The sequence below is a fragment of the Lissotriton helveticus genome, chromosome 2_2 (genome assembly GCF_964261635.1).
Source record: "Lissotriton helveticus chromosome 2_2, aLisHel1.1, whole genome shotgun sequence".
Lineage (NCBI taxonomy): Eukaryota > Metazoa > Chordata > Amphibia > Caudata > Salamandridae > Lissotriton > Lissotriton helveticus.
Window position 1 is genome coordinate 338,857,432 of NC_136060.1, and position 23,011 is coordinate 338,880,442.

Genomic DNA, 23,011 nt, shown 5'->3' on the forward strand with positions numbered 1-23,011 from the left:
GGGGACAGAGATATACTGGAGGAGGAACTCACAGACGATGAAATCCGCACTGCAATAAATAGTATACAAGCGGGGAAGGTAAAGGGGCCCAATGGGGTCCCTATTGAATTCCTAAAAACAACGGCCTCGCATGTAGCGCCCCTTCTGAGAGAAATGTAGAACAAAAATTATGAAAAAGGGGTCCTTCAGGAGGACCAAAGATTGGCTTCTATTGTTGTTTTTCATAAACCGGTGAAACCCATTGACAGCTGCGGATCCTATAGGCCGATCTCATTAATTAACGTGGAATCGAAAACCCTTGCGAAACTCCTGGCTCTAGCATGATCCCAATGATCGTGTCACTGGTTCATGTGGACCAATCGGGCTTTATGCCAGGCCGGAATACCGCACTAAACATCCACCGCCTTCATAATGTCCTAGGACGCAAACAATTAACAGAGGAAAATGTAGTGGAGTTATCCCTGGATGCCAAAATAGCGTTTGATTCAATAGAATGCCCATATCTCTCTGAGGTGCTTCGGTGCCTAGGGTTTGGCCCGAAATTTCTCGGTTGGATTAAGCTGTTTTATAAGGACCTAAAAGGTCAGGTCACGGTCAAAAAATCACCTGTCCACAACATTCTCACTGAGAAGGGGTAAAAGACATGGTTGCCCCCTATCCCCCTTGATTTTCTCACGAATGTCAGAACCACTGGCCACATGGGTCAGTGGAGATCCACTGCTTAGGGAGTTGAAATGGGCATAGGGGCAGGAAGATAGGATATCCCTCTACGCCGATGATATCCTGCTTTATTTGGCGTCACCTAAAGGATCAGTGCATAGACTTTTAAACATCTTCACAAATTTCTGCAAATATTCCGGATATTCTTTTAACTGGTCCAAATCTGGGATTTTTGCTATTCAGGGACAATTCCAAAACTCCCATCAGGATGCGAGATAGCTGTTGACGGATTCGGCTACCTCGGGATCGATAGGACCCCCGACCCCCAGATCTTCTATGCCAGAAATCTAGCCATCCCTCAGGAGAGACTGTGTGATGATGTTAAACACTGGAGATCCTTACCCCTCTCCTTAGTGGGTCGAGCTGCCCTATTTAAGATGCTGGCTCTCCCATATTCTTGTACATCCTTCAAAACTGCCCCACACGGTCCCGACTCCTACTTTAGGAATATCGAGAGTGAGGTCAGAACTCTACTGTGGATGGAAGAGCCCTCCGTATCACTTTACATAAATTAACCAAAAGTTGGTACAATGGAGGTATTGCACTCCCAGATATGCGACTATATTATTGGGCTTTGCAGCTGTTAGTGGTGAACCACTGGGCGTATCGCTCCCCATTGGACCCTGCACATCTGTTAGACAAATATCAAATGGGCAGGGAGGGTTGCCTGGGAGCCCTCTACTCGAAAGTCAAAAAGGGTCGATACCTGGGCCCAACAGCTCACACGGTGGAGATCTGGTGCCAACCTTATAGACGTCTTGGCTGGCGGGCGTACTGACTCAGGCCACCCTGTTATGGTCAACTCAAAAATTAGGACTATGTTATGTTATGTTACATGTTTTTATATAGCGCTCAGCTGCCCCAGCTAAGGGGCGTCCCGGCGCGTCTCAACAGTAAGAAAAGGACTGCCGCCAGCACAATACGGCAGGCCCGGACATAACAATAACAGAGGTTCTAATCCAAGGGAAAGAGATGAGTCTTAATAGCTTTCCTGAATGACAGAAGATCGTTTAGTCCGCGCAGTTGGGACGGTAAAGTGTTCCACATTTGTGCGGCCAAATAGCGAAATGAGCAGCCTCCTATGCATGATCGTTTCACTCTGGGGACCACTACCAAATCTTGGCCTTCAGACCGCAAAGATCGGTGGGTACATACGGGGTCAGTAAAGAGCAAAGCATAGGCGGGGTTGCAAGCTTCAGGACTACTATTTATTTATTTATTTATGTCATTTATAAAGCGCATGAATCACCCCGACCGGGGTATCTCCGCGCTGTGATGGCTGTAGACAACTAAGCCCAGTAATTAGAACAGCAGGGTTTTCAATTGCCTTCTGAAAGATAAGTAGCAGGGGGGGAGACGAATGTGTATGGGGAGTTGATTCCAGAGAGATGGTGCAACATAGGAGAAGGATGCACCCCCCAGCGGGGTTTGTTTTATGCGAGGTACACAGAGTAGCTCTTTGGACCCAGAGCGTAGGGTCCTGGAGGGGTTATAGCGAGTCAATTTATCTGCGATATTGTTGGGTCCTAGGTTATTCAGGGCTTTATATACCATGCAGCAGATCTTGAAATTGATCCTTTTCCGAATCGGTAACCAGTGAAGCTTGCGGAGTGGAGGGAGTGAGGGTGTTCTGGGGGGAGCATTGGTCACCAGGGAGCAGCTGTGTTCTGGACCACTTGCAATCTATTAAGGGAAGATTCCTTAGCGGAGATCAGCAGAGCATTGCAGTAGTCCAGACGGCTAGTGGCCAATCCTTGAGTCAGAGTTTTCTTAGTGGATAACGGGAGTATGGGGAAAACTCTGCGAAGTAAACTTAGTTCGTGGAAGCAGGTCTTGGCGGTTGTGGTGGCGTGTTCCTCGAGGTTAAGTTTCTGGTCAATTTTTACCCCTAGGTCCTTTACCACCGGTTTATGGGAGGGCAGATTGGTTACTATGTAACCAACCTGGCTTTGATAGATGGGACGCTATTGGAATTCCCATGATAGGCCACCTAGTGAAAAAGGGAACATACTAACATTTGCAGTATTAAGGGAGACATATTAGCTGGATCAGGGGGAGGTCTTCTGCTATTTACAGGTCCATCATGCCCTTAAAGCAGCACTCTTAGGAAGGGAGAACATACCGGAGTCATCCCCCCTAGAGGACTGACTGCTTTCGTAACCAATGTTAGAGAAAGCCTTATCATTAACATATTAGAAACTATGTAATAATTTGCCTGATCCATTTCAAACCCTCCGAGAACGGTGGCAAACCGATATTGGGCAAATAAAAGGCAAACGGCACTGATGTCCCCATGGGAAGCAGTCATCCCTCTTAGGCTCTGTCTTATCCAATTAAAAATCCTGCATAGAACCTATCTTACTGGGGTTACGCTAGCAAAAGTGGGGAGTAGAAAAGATACTTTGTGTCTCCGCCAATGTCATCAGGAGGCAACCTTTTACCACACTATATGGGAATGTCCCTACATACAAGCCCGATGGGAAAAGGTGACAAGACACATGCAGAGATCACTAGGAAACGAGATTAAACTAACACCACAATTAGGGCTCCGTAATATATGGGAGGCGACACACCTTAAGGAGGTGGAGCAACAATTGGCTACCCTGGGATATACGTTGGTGAAACGTGCAATTGCAATGAAGTCGGGAGTGGCAGAGGGGCCATCGTCAAAGAGTAGGGCAAAGGAACTAGACAAATGTATGATAGCAGAAAAGGAGGTATTCAAGTCCAGAGGTTGTCCTAAGAAATGGGATCAAAATGGAGCAGATGAAACACGCACCAGGGGGAATTGTGTACCTCGCCTACCAGGGAGATGGAGATGAAAGAGAACCGTGGGGATAGTATAGGCATAAGTGGCTGATCTAATATTGAATTCTGTTATATATATACTGCTGATGTAACTGTGTTGCAATGTAAAAATACGAAGATATTTGTGAATGATATGTCTTTCAAACCAATAAAAACATCTTTTAAAATAATTAAAAATGCTAACTTAATGGCACCCATAAAGGCAATAATCCAAACATATCTTGTGTTCTTGTAAAAAGTGAATAGGATTTAGAACTGAAACCACTTCACTCACCCATATGCTAGTTTCCTCCTATGAATTATGGAACAACTGAGTGCTCTTTCTCCCTAATGCACTATAAAATTACCATGGAGTACCAGGCCCCTTCAGCCTTGCTCCTCTGACCCAGGTCTGGTGGCTCTATAGACTTATGCACCCATTGCATGGATATTTGTTTAACCTCATGATTGTAGGTTCAAATGCTGGTGGGCCCACTTAACCTTTTTTCTTTCCAAGGCTGGAAAAATAACTACCAGTGATGTGGGTAAATTTTAGCTCCAATATGCCCTTTTGGAAATGTGTGTGCTGTACAAATGCATGTTATGTGTATCGACTTGGTCTGACTTCTATTTCCATGCTCCTTCCATCAGATTTTTCTTAACTGCTACAGCAATGTAACTCAGGTTTAGTCGTATTGCCCTCCCATCTATTTCTTCCACCAACCTGCGCCTAGTTTTTTTTACCCTTTATGATCAGTACAAAACATCACCCTTTTATCTGGCTCAGTTAATACCCAATTAACTAACTCTGCTAAACAACCCTGGGCTAGATCCTACACCCATCGCCTCATCCAGCTCCAGCTCCCTCACTTTACTTCCTGCAATAGCAACAATTCTTGAACATGCCACTGCTGAGTTTGGCTCGTTCCTTGAAAGTTTACCACATTCTTGAAAAGCAGCCAGCATATGTTTCATCTGCAGGACTTTTTGATGGCTAAAGAAATGTCCAACTATCACAAGTTGTGGACCAAGACCAAAGATTTGGCGTTTCTGGACTGTTACTGATGTCGGCAGGCTTATCACGGTCCTAGCGCATATTACTTTTTACAATCTGGCTCACTTTTGTGGCAACTCTTTTTATTGCATGCCTTCATGGACTGAGCGGGCTGTAATTACAATTTCGCTGGTGCTATGATTGTTCGCACACTTTATCCTCTGCTGTACTGTGATAAAAGACACGCGAAGTATGACAGTTATGCCTGTTGGTCTAAGTCCACGGCTTGTGGTAGTTGGACGTTTCTTTAACCCTGAAAAAGTCCTGTAGACGAAACACGTGTCGGCTACGTTTATGGTGAAATTGTTCATGCCATGCATGGAAGTTTGTAACAAATGGAGAATTGTGTACTCTCCTTTAGATTGACTACATATATTGACTTATCAATCATTCTACGGAACCAGGAGAGTGTGTGCTTCAGTTTTTTTTGCTTCGTATTGGCAACTATAAGTAGTATTCCCGTCGGTTCTAGGCTCCAAACCCCAAACCCCCGCAAAGCAGTTACCTCTGTGGTTCTGAAATTCTGGACCCTACTGTTGTCCCGGTATCGAGGTCCAATACCCGTGTCCCGAAACATCAACGTATCATGACGAATTTGGTGTCGACGAACCGATAATGATTAGGACATCATTCCTATGCATTTGCGTCATGATCGAGGTATGCTAACACCCCTGAATCGTAGTTTCCGTCCCGACCCCTCAGACTCCATTTTGTAAACGGTATCCATCTTGCGTCTTGCCCTCATGATAAGTCAATTAAAGGTCGAGCTTGATCTAAAAGGACACGTCCACCTCCCCTGACTTCCCCCTGACCTGTCCCAACTGACTCCATTGCCTCCAGCCGAACCTGTTTGGGCAGCTCCTCGCCCAGTGGCCTAAATACGATAGCATCAATGCATAACATGCCACAAACCATTCACTACATCCAGATCATGTTTTCTACACACATACACACCTGTCTTTTCCTGTTTTATGGCCAGTTTTATGACTAGGAGGTGCCTTCCTTTATTGGGGTTACATCGATATCTGATGGGAGTTCCGGGCCTGGCTGGGTAATCTATCACGAACTGGACGTCTAAAATACGGGCTTGCCTACATGACTTCGCTCTTTTGTATTATTGTAGAAATATGTGTATAGCCATATCATAAACTCAAGAATTCTTGCTTGCAGCTATTATTTTTGTATATAAGGAGAAGGCTGGTTCTGTAAAAACGAACAGTCTCCTGAGAACACATGACCCGGGCTTGTCGTGCTTCTAGGACTTCTGTTACTTGGTAGCTGCCAATAAAATTCGATCTCTGACTGCGACTAGAAGACTCAGTGTTTCTGTGGTCCGGAACAAGGGAGAACTCAGAGGTCTTCGGGTGTTATCCCCTGGCACCAACGGGTTCCTAAAAACCCGTTACCTCAGTTGGCGCCCAACTCGGGGCGGTATCAAGCGGCGACGGTCCAAGCCAGATGTTCGTGAGGAGCTTCGTGTGAAAATTCCAGAGGACGGCCAGCCACTTCAGCGACCCCTGTATGTCGACGTGGTTCCGAAGGTCTTTGCTGCGAGGTTCCCCGCGTCCCGACGGCTACGAAGGACTGCTGCCCTGACTATCGCCTTGTTATGGACCCAGTGATCCTTGGTAGAGCGAAACGATAGACGAGTCTTCTAGCGACGTCACCGATCTTCAAATACTTCAGTTAAGTATAAGTGGAGCGTCTCCCAGTCCTTAGTTTGTCCTTAGTTTTTGGTATCCTTGAGATACGCTTTGATTTGGTACTTGCAAGCCCCAAAGCCGAAGGACTTGTGTATTCACGAGAAATATCGTAACAGATAATCCTTTGAAGTTTGAAGCTAGACTAGTGAGCAAAGATGCCTGGTTTTAGCAGACTTGGAAACTTGTTTTGTCTTGGTTATAGTAAGGACTCCCGATTAGAGGATTCCTGTCCGGTTCCTCCGATTGGAACTCCAACATATGAGCTCTATGTGAAGCACGGCGTAGGTCCCATCACATATAATGAAGTGTGGATAAAATACACCCGCAAGGATGGTGTTTTAAAATGGCCCCAATATGGTAGTTTCGACTCAGAAATATTAGATATCCTAGAGGTAAAATTATTTAATAGAAAAGCCTGTCCGACGATGTTTGACTCTTTCCACTTATGGCGCAAAGAAGCCAAACAGAAAGAAATAAAATTAGCAAAAAAGAATAAAAGAGGAATGTCGATGGTGCAAGCTGCCATAACATACAGGGATAATGAGGAAGAGCAGGAAAACGAACAAATGCTTAGGAGCAAGAAACTAGCAGTAGATAAATGCTACCCGATGTTACCAAATAAGGGACAAGGTCAAGAGGAGAGATCCGAGAAAGATCCACTAATGTCCCACTTATTAAGCTCACCTCCACCGTATGCGTTAGACGCTACTACACCGCCAAAGCATTTTACTATACCGCGCCCCGGCGCACGGAACACAGCTATTGCACAAACTCCAGCTACTGTTCAGCTGGTTCCTACTTCTCCGGCGCAGCCTTCTCAAAGGCCGCCGTCTCTGCTACCTACTCCATCTACTTCTACGACTTTGCCTACAGCTCCAGCTATTGTCTATGATACTACGTCTGCTACTACTTCAACTTCCTCTGCTATTGCCTCTACTTCTTCTTTGCCTCAGCCTGTTTTTTCCGATGCACTTACCCCTCCGCAAGGTTCTCCTTCTATTAGACAAAGAGTGACAGGTACCGTCACTAGTCTGCTTTCACCTTTCTTTGGATCGCCTAAAACAACGCCTAAAACAGAACATAAACAGTCCCGTAGTCAACTGCCTGATTACGAGGAAAGAAGAGTGCTAAATGAACTAGCCTGTAAATGGATTACGGATACTGTTAGATATGATGTTCAGTCCGTTATGGACGTTTTCCGTCAATGGAATGCACCCACCCAGAGATACGTATTCGAAGAAATGTGTGTATATCTGTGCGAAGATGTGAAGACAAATGATTCCAAATGCACAATGAACGAACTATGGCGTACACGCTTTAAGTTCTATGAAGGTATGATTATAGGTGCAGATGTTGAGAAAGCGATAGAGTTATTGCTCTCTTATAGGAGTAAGGGAAACGTCTCTAGATCATGTCACGAAGACGATGCACCAGGTGGGAAAATAGCGAGACAGTACCCCATGAGAGAGGTTCCTCCGGTTTGGAGGGAAGGTGATGCGAATGCGAATCCACCAATTCTGCCTCATTTCCAGCGTGTATGGGTACATGTCCCCTGGAAACGATCCGAAGTCTTAGCACTCAAGCAGACACTGCCTGATCCTCGTAAAAACCCGACTGGGTATTATAAGGAGTTATCGCAAACTGCAAGCTCATGTATAATGAATTTAGCGGATATAGACATGTTGTTTGGGAACGTTGTTCCACAGCCTTTATGGAGCAAAATCCGTCATACGAACCATGACCATGAACTAGGTGACTCATGGGCGAACATTACCGCTATGGATGCTATACAAATAGGTGGTTTTAAACCTGAGCCGTTAATAGCCGAACTTCCCGGTAGGATTATCGCGTACATGAAAACAATAATGCCTGAAGTACGCGTAAACTGGGACAAGCAATCTGCGTGCAAGCAGAAGAAAGATGAGAATGTGTCTGACTTTTTCACAAGATTTGAGGAGACTTTCACCGATCATAGTGGTCAGGATATGGCTACCGAGGGTGGTCAAAGATTGTTTGTAGACAAATTCGTACATAATTTAATCCCTGAACTGTGTAATAAACTGAAAGATTCAGAGAGTGCTTGGGCTGTCTCTACGTCAGCGCAAATTTTAGCTACAGCCCAGTACTATGAAAATAGGCGCAAAGACGAGCTAGATAAAGTAGACAAAAAGACAAAAGATTTAAAAACTAAAGTTCTTCTCCAGCAAGCCTATCCGCCTCGTACGGCTAGTCAGCCCAATTATCAACAACAACAGCAGTATTCCAGAAACGCGCAAGGAAACGAGTTTTCCCACCAGCGTATTGCTTATGGCCCGAATCAATGTGCGTATTGCAAGGAAGAGGGTCACTTTAAAGGTAATTGTCCGGCTCTTGCGCGACGTTTGAGCGGTGCTTCAGGTGTAAGGGGAAGAGGTGTTCAACATGCCCCTAGAGGTAGGGGCCGTGGAAATTTCACCCAGAATACAACTTCTTTTCCGCCTCAGAATTCGATGAACAGCTTTGACCAACAGAATAATGCATCGTCTAGGTCAGCTCAGTACTATGCTGACGACTATTACACCGAACACGAAAATGAGGGTAACGATTGCTAGGACAGCCATGGACAAAGAGAGGGAGTTGTTTCAGTTCCAGTAGATCAGAATGGACCTTATGTCGAGGTGATTACCTCAGGAGTGTCAGAGCCATTTTTGCTGGATACTGGTGCTACAAAAAGTTCTATCATGCACTCGAAACTTCCTGGCGCACCTTTGTCTGGCGAAATGAATGTTTCAGTAGGTTTCTCTGGCGCCCCTGTTAGAAACCCGATCTCTAGTCCTATCTCGCTTTCTATTGGCCCGTGCGAATTAGAAGCACCCCTCATTCTTACAACAGGTTGCGGTGAAAATTTGTTAGGTTTGGATTTGCTAAAAAGGTTATATGCGACTTTGTACTATTCCCCCTTGGGAGTACAACTTACTTTAGGTAAGAAAGTCATTTCTCCAATGTATTTGTCAAAGGACAATATTCCAACTGAATTGTCATCACTTCCTGATATACTTTGGGCTAATGGCTCTAATGATGTAGGTCGTTTGGAGATAGCACCGTATGTCATAACTTTGAAAACCAACGTTAGGTTGCCACGTATTCCCCAATACAAAATATCTAGCGAATGCGAAAATGCATTGTTGACGATCGTTTATGATCTGATCGATAAAAATGTCATCGAAGAAACAACAGGTAATGTTTGTAACAGTCCAGTTCTGCCCGTCTTAAAGCGTACTGATCCTTTACAACCGCCTGTGTACAGGTTCGTGATTGACCTCAGAGAAGTAAATAAGGTAGTTATCCCACAGTTTCCAGTTGTCCCCGACATTACTGCTTTATTGACAATGGTTCCAGCTTCAGCAGCTTGGTTCTCGGTGATTGACCTGAAGAACGCTTTCTTCAGCATCCCGATTGCCGAGGAAAGTAGAGACATTTTTGGCTTCAATTTAGGAGGACGAAGCTTCCGCTTCAAGTGTGCTCCTCAAGGCTACTGCGAAAGCCCATCAATATTCAGTCAGGCCCTGAAAACACAACTAGACACAATTGTTCTACCTGATGGGTCAACTCTGATTCAGTATGTCGACGATCTGCTGATCGCTGCAGACACTGAAGAGATTTGCAAGAAAGCTACGTTATCATTATTACGTCACTTATGTGACATGAAGCACAAAGTCTCTCTTTCCAAACTCCAATTTTGCCGACAAGAAGTAACCTACCTAGGTCACATCTTGTCGAAGGAGGGAAGGAGACTGACACCAGAAAGAATACAGGAAATTGCAGAACTGAGTGCCCCAAGGACACAGAGAGATGTTCGGGCCTTCTTGGGCATTACATCGTACTGTAGACAATGGATACCGAATTTCTCACTACTAGCTAAACCCTTGCTGGCACTACTGTGCAAAGACACGCCAAATCCTATGCCCTGGTCTGAAGATTGCCAAACGAGTTTCCACAAGTTGCGTGATGCATTATGTTCGGCTCCTGTGTTGGGAAACCCCAACTACAGTAAGCCTTTTACATTATATGTCCATGAGAAGGAAGGTTGTGCATTATCAGTTTTAACACAACATTTTGGGGACAGACAGCGCCCATGCGCGTATTTTTCGGCAACTCTAGACCCTGTGGCTAAGGCACTACCAAGTTGTCTGAGAGCCACCGCCGCAGCAGCTGTCTGCATTCGACAGTCCGCTGGATTAGTCATGAATAATACTCTGATCGTTATGGTCCCGCATGCAGTAGACATTTTACTAAACAGGACGAAGACACAACATCTTACTAGCGCTCGACTATCCAGTTACGAACTTACACTGCTAGCAAGTCACATCCACATAAAGAGGTGTGATACACTGAACCCCGCAACGTTATTACCCATTCCGACAGAAACAGACAAGATTGATAAACATGACTGCTGTTTTAGGACAGAAGAAGAGACAAAAGGGAGAGTAGACTTACAGGACACTCCCCTTCCTGAAGGCAACGATACTTTATGGGTTGATGGTTCATGTTTCAAGTTGCCGAATGGTGATACGACTGCAGCATATGCCGTAACGTCATTACACACCATTGTAGAGACCGCGCGTATTTCCCACAATTCTGCACAAGCCGCGGAACTGATTGCACTTACCAGAGCATGTGTGTTAGCGAAAGGAAAGCGAGTGAATGTGTACACTGACAGCCAATACGCCTTTGGTGTGGCTCACAGTTTTGGGAGATTGTGGCGTGAACGTGGGTTCCTTACGTCACATGGTGCAAAGATACAACATGGTCAGTTAGTTAATGAACTCCTCGAGTCATTGACCCTGCCACTACAAGTTGCAATTGTGAAATGCAGTGCCCACAAAAAGATTCAGGATGATGTTGGCCGCTGGAATGCATTTGCAGACGAGGTTGCGAAAGAGACTGCAAGGAACACGATGAGTCGGATGTATGTTGTAGGTCCCGCTAGATGGATTACGGATGTGGGAATGTGTGAGGACACCATTGAAAGCGTGAAATCTATACAAGCCGAGGCAACTGAGAAAGAGGTGAATGAATGGAGAGAAAGTAAAGGTAGATTAGACGCGAATGGTTGTTGGGTCGAACTGTCAGAACACCAGCGATGGCTATTACCTAACGCATATGTACTTGCAGTAGTAACAATGGCTCATGGAGTTGCGCACATCAGTTCAAGAGGAATCTGTAAACTATTGGCCCCAGTATGGCAAAATGGTAATATCCCGAAATATGCAGAGAATGTGGTCAGAAACTGTATGGTGTGTTTGAAGTACAATCCCGGTAGGGGAACCCCAACTCCAGCTGGTCATTTTGCGCCTCCAACGTATCCGTTCGAGGTTTTGCAGCTCGATTTCATTCACATGGAAAGGCGCAACAATCTGAAGTATGTGCTCGTTGTTGTTTGCGCTTTCTCCAGGTGGGTGGAAGCGTACCCCCTTAAGGACAATACCGCCTTGTCAACTGCCAAAGCCCTTGTCAAAGAGTTCTTCCCTAGATTTGGTATGCCTAGAATTATCTGGAGTGATAATGGAAGTGAATTCGTAGGACGCGTGATGAAGAGAGTGTGTGAGTGCTTAGGCATACAACAAAAGTTTCACTCTGCGAATCACCCCCAATCAGCTGGATTAGTAGAGTGCTACAATGGCACTTTAAAGCTCAAATTAGCCAAGATCCAAGCCTGTACAGGTCTTAAATGGCCTGACGCCTTGCCCCTAGCACTCTTGTCAACCAGAATGACCGTCCATTCCAGATTAGGACTTAGTCCTCATGAGATAGTGTTTGGCCGCCCAGCCAACGTCTGGGGCGTGCCAAGGCCAAAGAAACTCAGCGAAATAGAGCACCCTGTACTGCTTGACTATTTGTGCGAATTAACAACTAAATTGCGTGTTGTACACCAACAGGTTCACAGTTCCTCTCCGCCAGCCTCTGACGATCCAGGTCACTCCATCGAACCCGGCACGTGGGTCTTGGTGCGGAATTTCCAGCGCACAAACATCGGACAGCCGAGGTGGACCGGACCGTACCTGGTACTTCTTTCCACGAGATCAGCTGTTCGGGTGGAAGGCAAAAAGAACTGGGTGCACGGGACCCATTGTAAACGGGTCCCTCTACCCCTCCCATACGACCGGTGGGTCAAGGAAGGACTTGCCGACTCTGAGACAGAATCCATACCTCGCTTCCTCCCTTTCAGCGATGCACGTTTGAAAGAAACTGGTACCGAAAAGGAGAGTGATCATATTTTACAAGGACTTGTGCCACCGTCTATGCAGTTGGACACTACCGAACCTGAGACATTGTTTGAAGACCACACCGTACAGGAAAACGACGGTACAATTTAAGGTCTAAACAAAGAGACTAATAAAAGCAAACTAATGTGATTTTCTTTTCCCCTAAGAACTATTTTTGATTTTTCAGCTCTCTCGCCCAGGGAACTTGCTCATTTTTGATTTTCGAACCGCCATCCGGTTCTGCTGCTAGGGTCGCGGTTGAAGTCTGGGGAGTGCAACTGGGGACGTTTAGGTCAACGGTTCTGGTTGGTCCAAGGGAGTTACCCCGGACTGAACAGAGCGCACTCCCTGGCAGAATCAACCTACCACCGCGGGCAGCAAGTAGAGGATGGAGTTTCCTAGGGTAAAGAGACCTGCCAGACTCACGGACTTTGAAAGACAAGTATGCACGATACTGGCCAAAAGAAGGTTTTTGATAATATGTATTTTTATGTTGTGTAGCATAGCAATGTTCTTGACTGGTTATACTCTATTCGTCTTTCAAGTTACCTTGTTCTCAAATGACACTCGGCCAACGCCTCCTCTTACTCTCTCCACACACTCGTTTCACCCTCTACCTGAACACGAGTCTGCCAGAAGACTCGAATTTGTAAATAACTCATTCATTCAACTTCTACACCAACACCAGTCCATAATGAACACATCGAACTGTTGGGTATGCGGACTCATGCCGCACACGACGGATAAGGGTATCCCATACTTCATCCTGCCTTTCAGTTATTATGGTTCTCTGTGGGCTTTCCAGACCATGTTCCTATTCGCCCTAGAACCATACCCGACCCGTTCTACTGAGAGTGATTCCAGCAACAAGGCACTAGTAGCAGGGATAAGAAATATGAGTAGAGAGTTCGACACATATCTAACGATTCCCAAAGATGAACTCACTCCGTACACTCGTTGGAACGTAACTAAATATGGGGTTTACCTGAGTAAGAGCCAGTCAGCAAAGAAATCCCGCCCAGTTTGGATAGTACCCAATCGAGGTCACTTATGTTTACAAGGTATCGGCAGGGATCCCAAAGCACAATTAGGAAAGAGTATATGCACGGAAACATATGTGTTCGCTTCCCGAACTTCCCCTATACTATTAGCAGCCAAAGGCACGTATTTCGTCTGCCATGACCAAGCCTACACCTGGTTGCCCCCTGACTTCTCAGGTACATGTTTTATCTCATTTCTGCTGCCTCCCACCTACACGGCCAGAGCAGATTACCATCGGTCAAGGACAGCTAGGGGTGTCATGAGTAACGACGACACCGCGGGTCAGGAATTCACTGACTTCGCAAAGGGTTTTCTGCCATTTTGGGGGCCTATGGTGAACAGCAGGAATATTCGCCAGTTATCGAGGATAGTTGAATCCGCCGTGATTACAACGGCCGGAGCCCTTGGCAATTTGACGACCGAGCTTCAGTCGGATCGACTTATGACCCTTCAGAACCGAGTTGCCCTAGATATCATACTCGCCGATCGTGGTGGTGTGTGTAGAGGGATCCAATCCAGTTGTTGCATTTTCATCCCTGATAACGCACCGACAGTGTACCAGGCCATCTCTAAGCTACACGAGATATCTGGTTCCCTTCACGTAGAAAAAGGGGACTGGTCCTTACTAGGGTAGTTCTGGGAACTGATCGCTACCTGGGGATGGAAAACACTGATCTTCATTGGGATGATCTTAGCACTTCTGTTTATGTTCTGCCTGTGTGTACAGTGCGCTCCTGCACTATGTGGCCTCTGTGCTACCTCATGTCTACGGAAGCCTGTGTCAAGGAACGAACTGAGCAACAGAATGATGCTACAGCAGCATCTCCACGAATTCCTTCATACAGATTTAGACTCGGATTAACATGAATTATTGCCTTATATGAGGGCAAAAGGAGGGTCTGTGGTTCTGAAATTCTGGACCCTACTGTTGTCCCGGTATCGAGGTCCAATACCCGTGTCCCGAAACATCAGCGTATCATGACGAATTTGGTGTCGACGAACCGATAATGATTAGGACATCATTCCTATGCATTTGCGTCATGATCGAGGTATGCTAACACCCCTGAATCGTAGTTTCCGTCCCGACCCCTCAGACTCCATTTTGTAAACGGTATCCATCTTGCGTCTTGCCCTCATGATAAGTCAATTAAAGGTCGAGCTTGATCTAAAAGGACACGTCCACCTCCCCTGACTTCCCCCTGACCTGTCCCAACTGACTCCATTGCCTCCAGCCGAACCTGTTTGGGCAGCTCCTCGCCCAGTGGCCTAAATACGATAGCATCAATGCATAACATGCCACAAACCATTCACTACATCCAGATCATGTTTTCTACACACATACACACCTGTCTTTTCCTGTTTTATGGTCAGTTTTATGACTAGGAGGTGCCTTCCTTTATTGGGGTTACATCGATATCTGATGGGAGTTCCGGGCCTGGCTGGGTAATCTATCACGAACTGGACGTCTAAAATACGGGCTTGCCTACATGACTTCGCTCTTTTGTATTATTGTAGAAATATGTGTATAGCCATATCATAAACTCAAGAATTCTTGCTTGCAGCTATTATTTTTGTATATAAGGAGAAGGCTGGTTCTGTAAAAACGAACAGTCTCCTGAGAACACATGACCTGTGCTTGTCGTGCTTCTAGGACTTCTGTTACTTGGTAGCTGCCAATAAAATTCGATCTCTGACTGCGACTAGAAGACTCAGTGTTTCTGTGGTCCGGAACAAGGGAGAACTCAGAGGTCTTCGGGTGTTATCCCCTGGCACCAACGGGTTCCTAAAAACCCGTTACCTCACCTCAGCACTCGTCTAACCTGCACGCGCTCCTTCATGTTAGGTCCTTCCAGCGGAACCAGTACTGTCCCACATCCACCTTCATAGCCTCGTTGCTCCAGAGTCATAACAAAAGCCCCCACAGCCCAAGCGGTGCAGGAGCCCCTCTGGCACTGGCAGGTCCATGGCTTGAGAGCACCGGAGTGGGTCCGGAGCTTGGGCGGCCTCCTGCATGTAGTTTGCGGGGTGGGGCACTCATGTTTCGTATGCCACTGCGCTACTCTGCTTGCTCCTCCCCACAAATTGAGAGAAGGAGATCTGATCCTTTTGCACCATTTTTCATGTATGACTCAACACTTCAAATAAAAATAGCAGTACACACATGGGTGCATATATGGTAGAATCCCTATGTTGGATAACAGTATCAAGAGGAGGACGATTTTACCTTTTTCCTCTTCACTCCCTCCTTTGATTTTTTGATTGCTCCTTTGCCAATGGCTGTTACCTCAAAACCTACGAGGCAAAGCAGAAGACGGGCCTTTCCAAGGGATACTTTCTTGCGTTGCACAGCTGTAGCCCCATGACTTCATAACATACGGGCCCGGAAGTGTTTCTTTTGAAGAGTTCCTTCTTGCAGAGTTCTGCTGTACCCCGATTCCCTCGCTGGCTTTCAATGCACTACTAATCCACCCTCTCCTCCCTGCTCTCCCAGCTCCCTAGGTTCTCCTCCCAGTGGGATCATTTCCTGCAGCGGCTTGGACCCGAGTTACCTAACAAAGTAGGACACCTTGAAGCAGAGGCATCTTAAGCATTTTGGGGACCCTTGCCCAAACTTATCTTGGGGCACCTGTTCGTAACAGATTTGAATTTATGATCCAGTTCCAGCTCTTTGATGCTCTCTTTGGCCAGGTTACTGACAGCGCATAGGCACATTGGTCCAAATTCTAAATGTGTTGACCTCTAGTATTCAGGGATAGTGATGTGTGTTGTTAATATTGTAACACAGCAGCAGCTCACTAATATTGCAAATAATCTCTGTGGCCCCCTCCCGTTTGTCCCGTGCGAGGTCCTGATTTGCTCTAAAAGAAACCTTTTCTATAAATGTTACATGAAACAGTCACATTTCTGCAGTAGACCCCCACACATCACCCACATTGAAAATAAATTAAAGGAAAATGGCATTTAAAACAAATTGTTAAAGAATTATTCAAGGTCATTGGAGGATGACTGTCTTCAGAACAAAGCTGTCTCTATCAGGGGCCCCGGTTCAAAGACCATATTCCCCATGCATTAAAACTTCTCTGCTTTGAAGACGTTTTATTCCGAGTGCTAAATCCGTGCGGTGTCCAGCCGCCCCACCCTTGCTCCAATACTGCACCTGTGGTACTGCAGGCTTCTCAGTTTTAGTCCCTCTAGTGTCCGCTGCTGTGCGTCGTATTAGCCCATACGTTATATAGCAGTGCGAATGCTCTGTTCTGTGGGATACGTCTCAGCAGTGCCCCGTCTCCTGGCCTCACCATTGCCCTGGCACTCCGTGAGCCCTCTCATTCCACCAGCACCGCCTTGCAATGCCCCGGCCTCCTCCCCGCCATAACAGTCTTACCCGCGGTGCACGCAGGGCCCAGCTATCTAAAGTGCAGCGAGTGCAGTGGCACCGTGTTCCAAGGGTGGCAGGGACCTACTGCACTCCCAGTTAGTAGTCGTTTTTCACCACTAACCAGGGAATGAGGCCAGTGCTCTTGCTTGTATGAGGGCCCTTTGCACCCTTTCTAGGCCACAATTTGCCCCATCACCCCACACCTGCCCCTCTTATCTGGACAGCTGCTGCCCTGCACGCGCTCCTCTATTTGCCATCCCACCCTACCAAGTGCTGCTCTGTTCGCCCTGGTTTGGAGATGTCCCATCTCAATGAAATACCCCATTGCCCCGTCACCCCACAACTACCCCCCTTTAGCCGACATCCCCTCCCAGCGTGCTTTTCTCTGTGCCATGCCACCCGGGGCAGTGCCTGCCCCTCACCAGTTCGCCCTGCCCCAACTCAGTGAATGCCCGCAGTGCCCCCATGCCTCCGCCCTCACCTCGTCCTCGCCCTGCAGGTGCTCTTTTCCAGAGGGGTACTTGATTTCGACGCCGGGGGTCTTCTCCTCCCTCTCCCCCGGAGAGCCGATCACCGACCCGGACACCTCGCTGGCGTCGCTGACCGTCTCGTCGAGATTCTCCCCGTCCAGGTCCTGCCGGCTCCCGCTCCGGGCTGCGCCGGAGCCCTTCTTCCCCACGCTGTAGGCGTCGAAATCAATGGTCTTGTTCTCGTAGGCCCCCTCGACCATGCCGAACATGCCCCCGTACTTCACGCGCGGGGTCTGGGCCGCGGTGCCCGGCCTCGCCAGGTAGACGGGCAGGTCATCCTCCTCTCTGGCGACGGTCCGTCTCCTCTCCATGATCCGACCTCCTGCTCGCCGCGCAGCAGCAATCTGGGGCGAGGAGGCGGGCGAGACGCGTGAGCATCCGAGGGGTGCCCGCCCCAGCAAATCCTAAGAAACACGTGAAACCATGCACCTGAAAAATAGCTAAAAATAGAGCCTGGATAGAAGGTGGGAGAAAAGAATTCCTGAGAAATATATAGAGAAAAAAAGGCAGAATCCTCTGATGGGGAGACGGATGTCTCAGGCAGGCAGACAAGAGGTTTCCCGGGGACAGACCTTGCGTCCTTGCCAGCTGGACTCAGCACTGCCGCTGCTGGGCTGCAGCGTCCCCTTGCTGCTGTGGCTTGCTGTAGGGACCCCCGCCCCATGCATAGGAGGCGGGGAGTCGGGGCCAGCGACAGCCGATGCTCGGGCTAGGAAGCTTGTTGTCAGTTTACTTCACCCCGAAGCGTTGTCAATCAATGCCTTTTTTCAAGCTGTGAGAATAAAACCATGTCAATGTGACCCGCAATAACACATTTAATATCTGCATGTATACTACGCGTCGGCCGTTTGCTGAACAGATTGGTGTAACATGAAGTTTGTGATTGCAAAGGGATTTTTACAAATGTTATGTTATCTAAGCCTGTATAATAAATACATTCTCGTCGGGAGGGTATCCTGGCGCTGCACAAGAGTAAATCTAGCCTAGTGACTAATGTGATTCTTTAAAAAGCCAAGTCTTTAGCTTCTTGCAGAACTCATAGGCAGTGCTTAATTTGTCGTGCCACTGCAACTTGCACCACCCAATGCCCTGCCAGGGCTTCCAACTACAGTGCCAATACAACTACAACGCATCACATTCCTCTTAGTGTGAAAATTCAGATTATTCCAGATCCCCAAAGCTATAATAATGGCTTGGGTGGCAGGTACACGTTATTGTTATTAATTTAATAAAGAACTGTTGTTGTGAACTTCAAACAGAGCCACCATGTGGCAGACTGTCACTAATGCTGGTGTTGACAATTAAGTGTCAGTGCTGAGCACCGGAAAACACTGGCTCAAATTAAGCACTGTTCGTATGTCTAGTGGTAGATCATTCCACGCTTTAGGAAAGATGTAGGAGAAGGCTCAACCTCTCGACAATGGTAGAATGGCATAGTAACAGGGCGGCTCCTCCATGTGGGCAGAGGAGCGTCGCCCCACTTCTTTCTCGCACTGGGAGAAGCAGAAACATAAAATGGTATTATAAATACCATTTTATGTTTCTGTGTTTCGCACTGCGAGAAAGCAGAAGGGTTTGGTTGCGGGCGGGTGGGTCTACGGTCCTTCTCTAGGGCAGGCGAGGAGTGGCTTTCCCACTCTGAGGGGGCTGACTGTTTTGTCGGCCCCAGGGCCGACCAAACCAATCATACGCACTCTGCCTTTTCTCCATATAGGCTGCATGCAGCCTACATGGAGAAAATGGCCTCCCAATCAATCACAATACTGCCATTGCATTGTTGTGATTGGCTTAGGGGAGAGGCTGGAGGGTACCTGCTTCCTGTGAGGAGCAGAGAAGCAGAGACAGCGCAGGAATGGACCAGGCCGTCGAAGGTAAGTTCACTTAAAAAAAATTAAATGTAACCTCCCCTGCGACCCAGCCCATCCGCAAGTCATGCCAGCCGCGACTGCATAGGAACCAGCCAGATTCCGGTTCTGGCAGGTATTAGTGGCTTCCAGGATAGTGCCAGCAATTTCTGCCACCTGTGTCCCAGGACTGTGACAGAGCCACTCCTAATGTCAAAGCGGAGTAGCAGATTACAGGTACTATGAGGCATTTTATCAGTTACTCTGCTAGGAAATAAACTGGTGTTTTAGTATGTATGTGTGTGGGTTTTACTTTTGGTCATTTGTATCTGTATTTACATGGATGAGTGTCCTTTGTGAATTTCTGGGCCCGTTTTATATATACAGCGCAATATTTGTTTGCACCGCAGCACACCTTTAAACAGGTGCTCAGGGCATAAATATTAACAGTGCTTTGGATCACAATGAATGTGCTGCACTCAGGGCAGCTGCAAGTTCATGGGGGGCAGCGCATTCAGTGAAATATGGAGCGGCTGCTTCAATCAGCTGCTCCGTGTTTAACAGTGAAAGCAGCATCTGCCAGCACTGAGACAGCTCTACTCGCCGCTATAGACGACATCTGCACCCTCCTCGACTAAGGACACACCGCAACCCTGATCCTACTCGACCTCTCTGCAGCCTTCGACATCATCTCCCACCGCACATTTACTGCCAGACTCCACGACGCCGGCATACAGGGTACCGCCCTCGACTGGCTCCGCTCCTTCTTCACCGGTAGAACCCCAAGATTCAGACTTCCACCCTTCTCCTCCAAACCCACAGAGTTAACCTGCGGAGTACCCCAAAGTTCATCACTCAGCCCCACGCTCTTCAACATCTACATGGCCCCCCTCGCCGCCATCGTCAGACATCACAGACTCAGCATAGTATCCTACACCGACGACACCCAGCTCATCCTCTCCCTCACCAAGGACTCCATCACCACCAGACTCAACTTCCAGGAAGGAATGAAGGACGTTGCATCCTGGATGAGCAGCAGCTGCCTGAAGATCAACTCGGAGAAGACAGAGGCGCTCGTCCTTGGACCCTCCCCCTCTGCATTGGACAACACCTGGTGGCCATTATTGTTCATTATTAAAATAACTGACAACAAAGTTGGCTTTGAAACCTATTAGTGGCTGTGCTCTGTAATTAAGTAATTCTTGTTATATGTAATGGGATAAGTTCTTTTCCATACTAGATAACACTGGATGAGTGGCACAGTGTTGTACATTGAGCACGCCCAAGAACAGATTGTTAAACTTGGACTTCTTTGGTAAATCAATCAATCAATCAATCAGAGCATTTGTAAAGCGCACTACTCACCCGTGAGGGTCTCAAGGTGCTGGGGGGAGGGGTGCTGCTAATGGTCGAACAGCCAGGTCTTGAGTAGCCTCCTGAAGGTTAGTAGGTCCTGGGTCTGCCGTAGGAGGATGGGGAGGGTGTTCCAGGTCTTGGCGGCGAGGTGGGAGAACAATCTGCTGCTAGTGGTCATTCTTCGGATGCTGGGGACGGTGGGGAGGGCGAGGTCGGCGGAGTGGATCTGGCGGTTCGGGGTGTAGAAGGTGAGTCGTCTGTTGAGGTCTGCCGGTCCGGTGTTGTGGAGTGCTTTGTGTGCGCGGGTGAGGAGCTTGAAGGTGATCCTCTTGTTGGCGGGAAGCCAGTGCAGGTCTCTCAGGTGTGGTGTGATGTGGCTGCAGCGAGGGATGTCGAGGATCAGGTGTGCAGAGGCGTTCTGTAGGCGTTGTAGTCGTCTCAGGAGTTTGGCCGATGTTCCTGTGTAGAGGGCGTTTCCGTAGTCTAACGTGCTGCTGACGAGGGCCTGGGTGACCGTTCTTCTTGTTTCTGTGGGAATCCAGCTGTAGATCTTGCTGAGCAGGCAGAGGGTGTTGAAGCAGGAGGACGAGACAGCGTTGCCTTGCTTGGTCATGGAGAGTGTTGAGTCGAGGATGAACCCTAGGTTGCGTATGTGCTCGGTGGGTGTTGGTGTTGCTCCCAGTGCGGTCGGCCACCAGGAGTCGTCCCAGGCTGAGGGGGTGGAGCGGAGGATGAGGACTCCCATCTTGTCCGAGTTCAGCTTTAGACGGCTGTTCTTCAGCGACTCGGCGAAGGTCTTCATTCCTTCTTGGAGGATGGTTTTGGCGGTGAGGGGATCCTTGGTGAGGAAGAAGATCAGCTGGGTGTCGTTGGCGTAGGAGATGATGTTGAGGTCGTGCAGTCGGGCGACGTGAGCGAGTGGTGCCATGTAGATGTTGAACAATGTCGGGCTGAGGGATGACCCTTGGAGTACGCCGCAGATGATCTCTGTGGCTTCAGAAAAGAAAGGGCGGAGGCGGACGCTCTGGGTTCTGCCGGAGAGGCAGGAGGTAGTCCATTCCAGAGCCTTGTCTCGGATCCCTGCGTTCTGGAGGTGTATGTGTAGGGTGCGGTGGAAGACAGTGTCGAGCAACCTGCACTGCCAGATTGGAGGATGGAGGTGCTGGCTGGTGTGTTGCTTTACCACTGCCATTCATATCATAATTGCTAACACCTGGTGGCCCACTGCCCTCGGCAGCCCCACTACCCCCACGGACCACGCCCAGATCCTCGGTATCATACTCTGCTCCTCTCTCGCAATAATCCGAAAGGTCAACACCGTCACCTCCACCTGCTTTAACACACTCCGCATCCTCCGGAAGACCTTCATATGGATTCCCCCGAATCAAGGAAGACCGTCACCCACACACCCATAACCAACAGATTGGACTACGGAAATGCCCTCTACGCCGGGATCAACAAGTCTCTGCTCCGCAAACTCCAGACCATGCAGAACACCGCTGTCAGACTCTCCTCAGCATACTTCGACATGAACACATCATCCAACACCTGCAAAACCTCCACTGGCTCCACATCAAGAAGAGAGTAACTTTCCAGATACTCACCCATGCCTACAAATGCATCCACAACACCGGGCCACCATACCTCAACGTCAGAATTTCCTTCCATGTACCCAAGAGAAAGCTCCTATTCGCCGACCTCGCCGACCCCCGCGCATCTGCAGAGCAAGAACAGGTGGATGAACCTTCTACTACATCGCGGCCAAGACCTGGAACGAGCTCCCGATCAACATTAGATGCGCACTCACCCGGCACATCTTCAGGAAGACCCTCAAGACCTGGCTCTTTGACTGCCCGGAGCTGCTCTCCCTCCCCCACAGCGCCTTGAGTCCCTCTCAGGGGAGTAGTGCACTTAGAATTACCTGATTGATTGATTGAGATCCCCTTGTGGTTAGATGCAGTAAGTGAACTTACCTGCTTGCAGGTGGGATGCCTGGGGGCCTATGGGATCCCATTTATCATATTATGGTGGAAAAAGAAACTCATACACATAGTGCATACAGATACTGCTGGATGTCCTATGGGAGATGAATAGTTATCCATTCAATGGATAACTATTCATCTCCCATAGGACATCCAGCAGTATCTGTATGCACTATGTGTATGAGTTTCTTTTTCCACCATTTCTTTTCACAGGTACCTTCAAGCGAAGCGCTTGGGGATCCGCACACTAGTAACTCCTGGTTCTTGTTTTTTCAGGCATACAACCAAGCATACCAGTACTAGCTAGGGTGGTATAAAATATAAATACACATTGATAAGAGTAACTACCTTACAGTTTAGGGTACGTACACGC

The 23,011-nt window shown here is 48.0% G+C and overlaps 1 protein-coding gene across 1 annotated transcript in view; it reads right to left on the minus strand.

Moving 5' to 3' along the window:
* The window catches only part of CRMP1 (collapsin response mediator protein 1), a 211,069-nt gene extending 193,064 nt beyond the window's left edge, over positions 1–18,005 (minus strand). The window contains exon 1 of the mRNA XM_078678488.1: positions 17,408–18,005. Within this exon, the coding sequence (XP_078534614.1) occupies positions 17,408–17,767 (360 nt within the window). The 5' untranslated portion in view covers positions 17,768–18,005. The remainder of the gene's footprint in view (positions 1–17,407) is intronic.
* Positions 18,006–23,011: the final 5,006 nt, after the last annotated feature.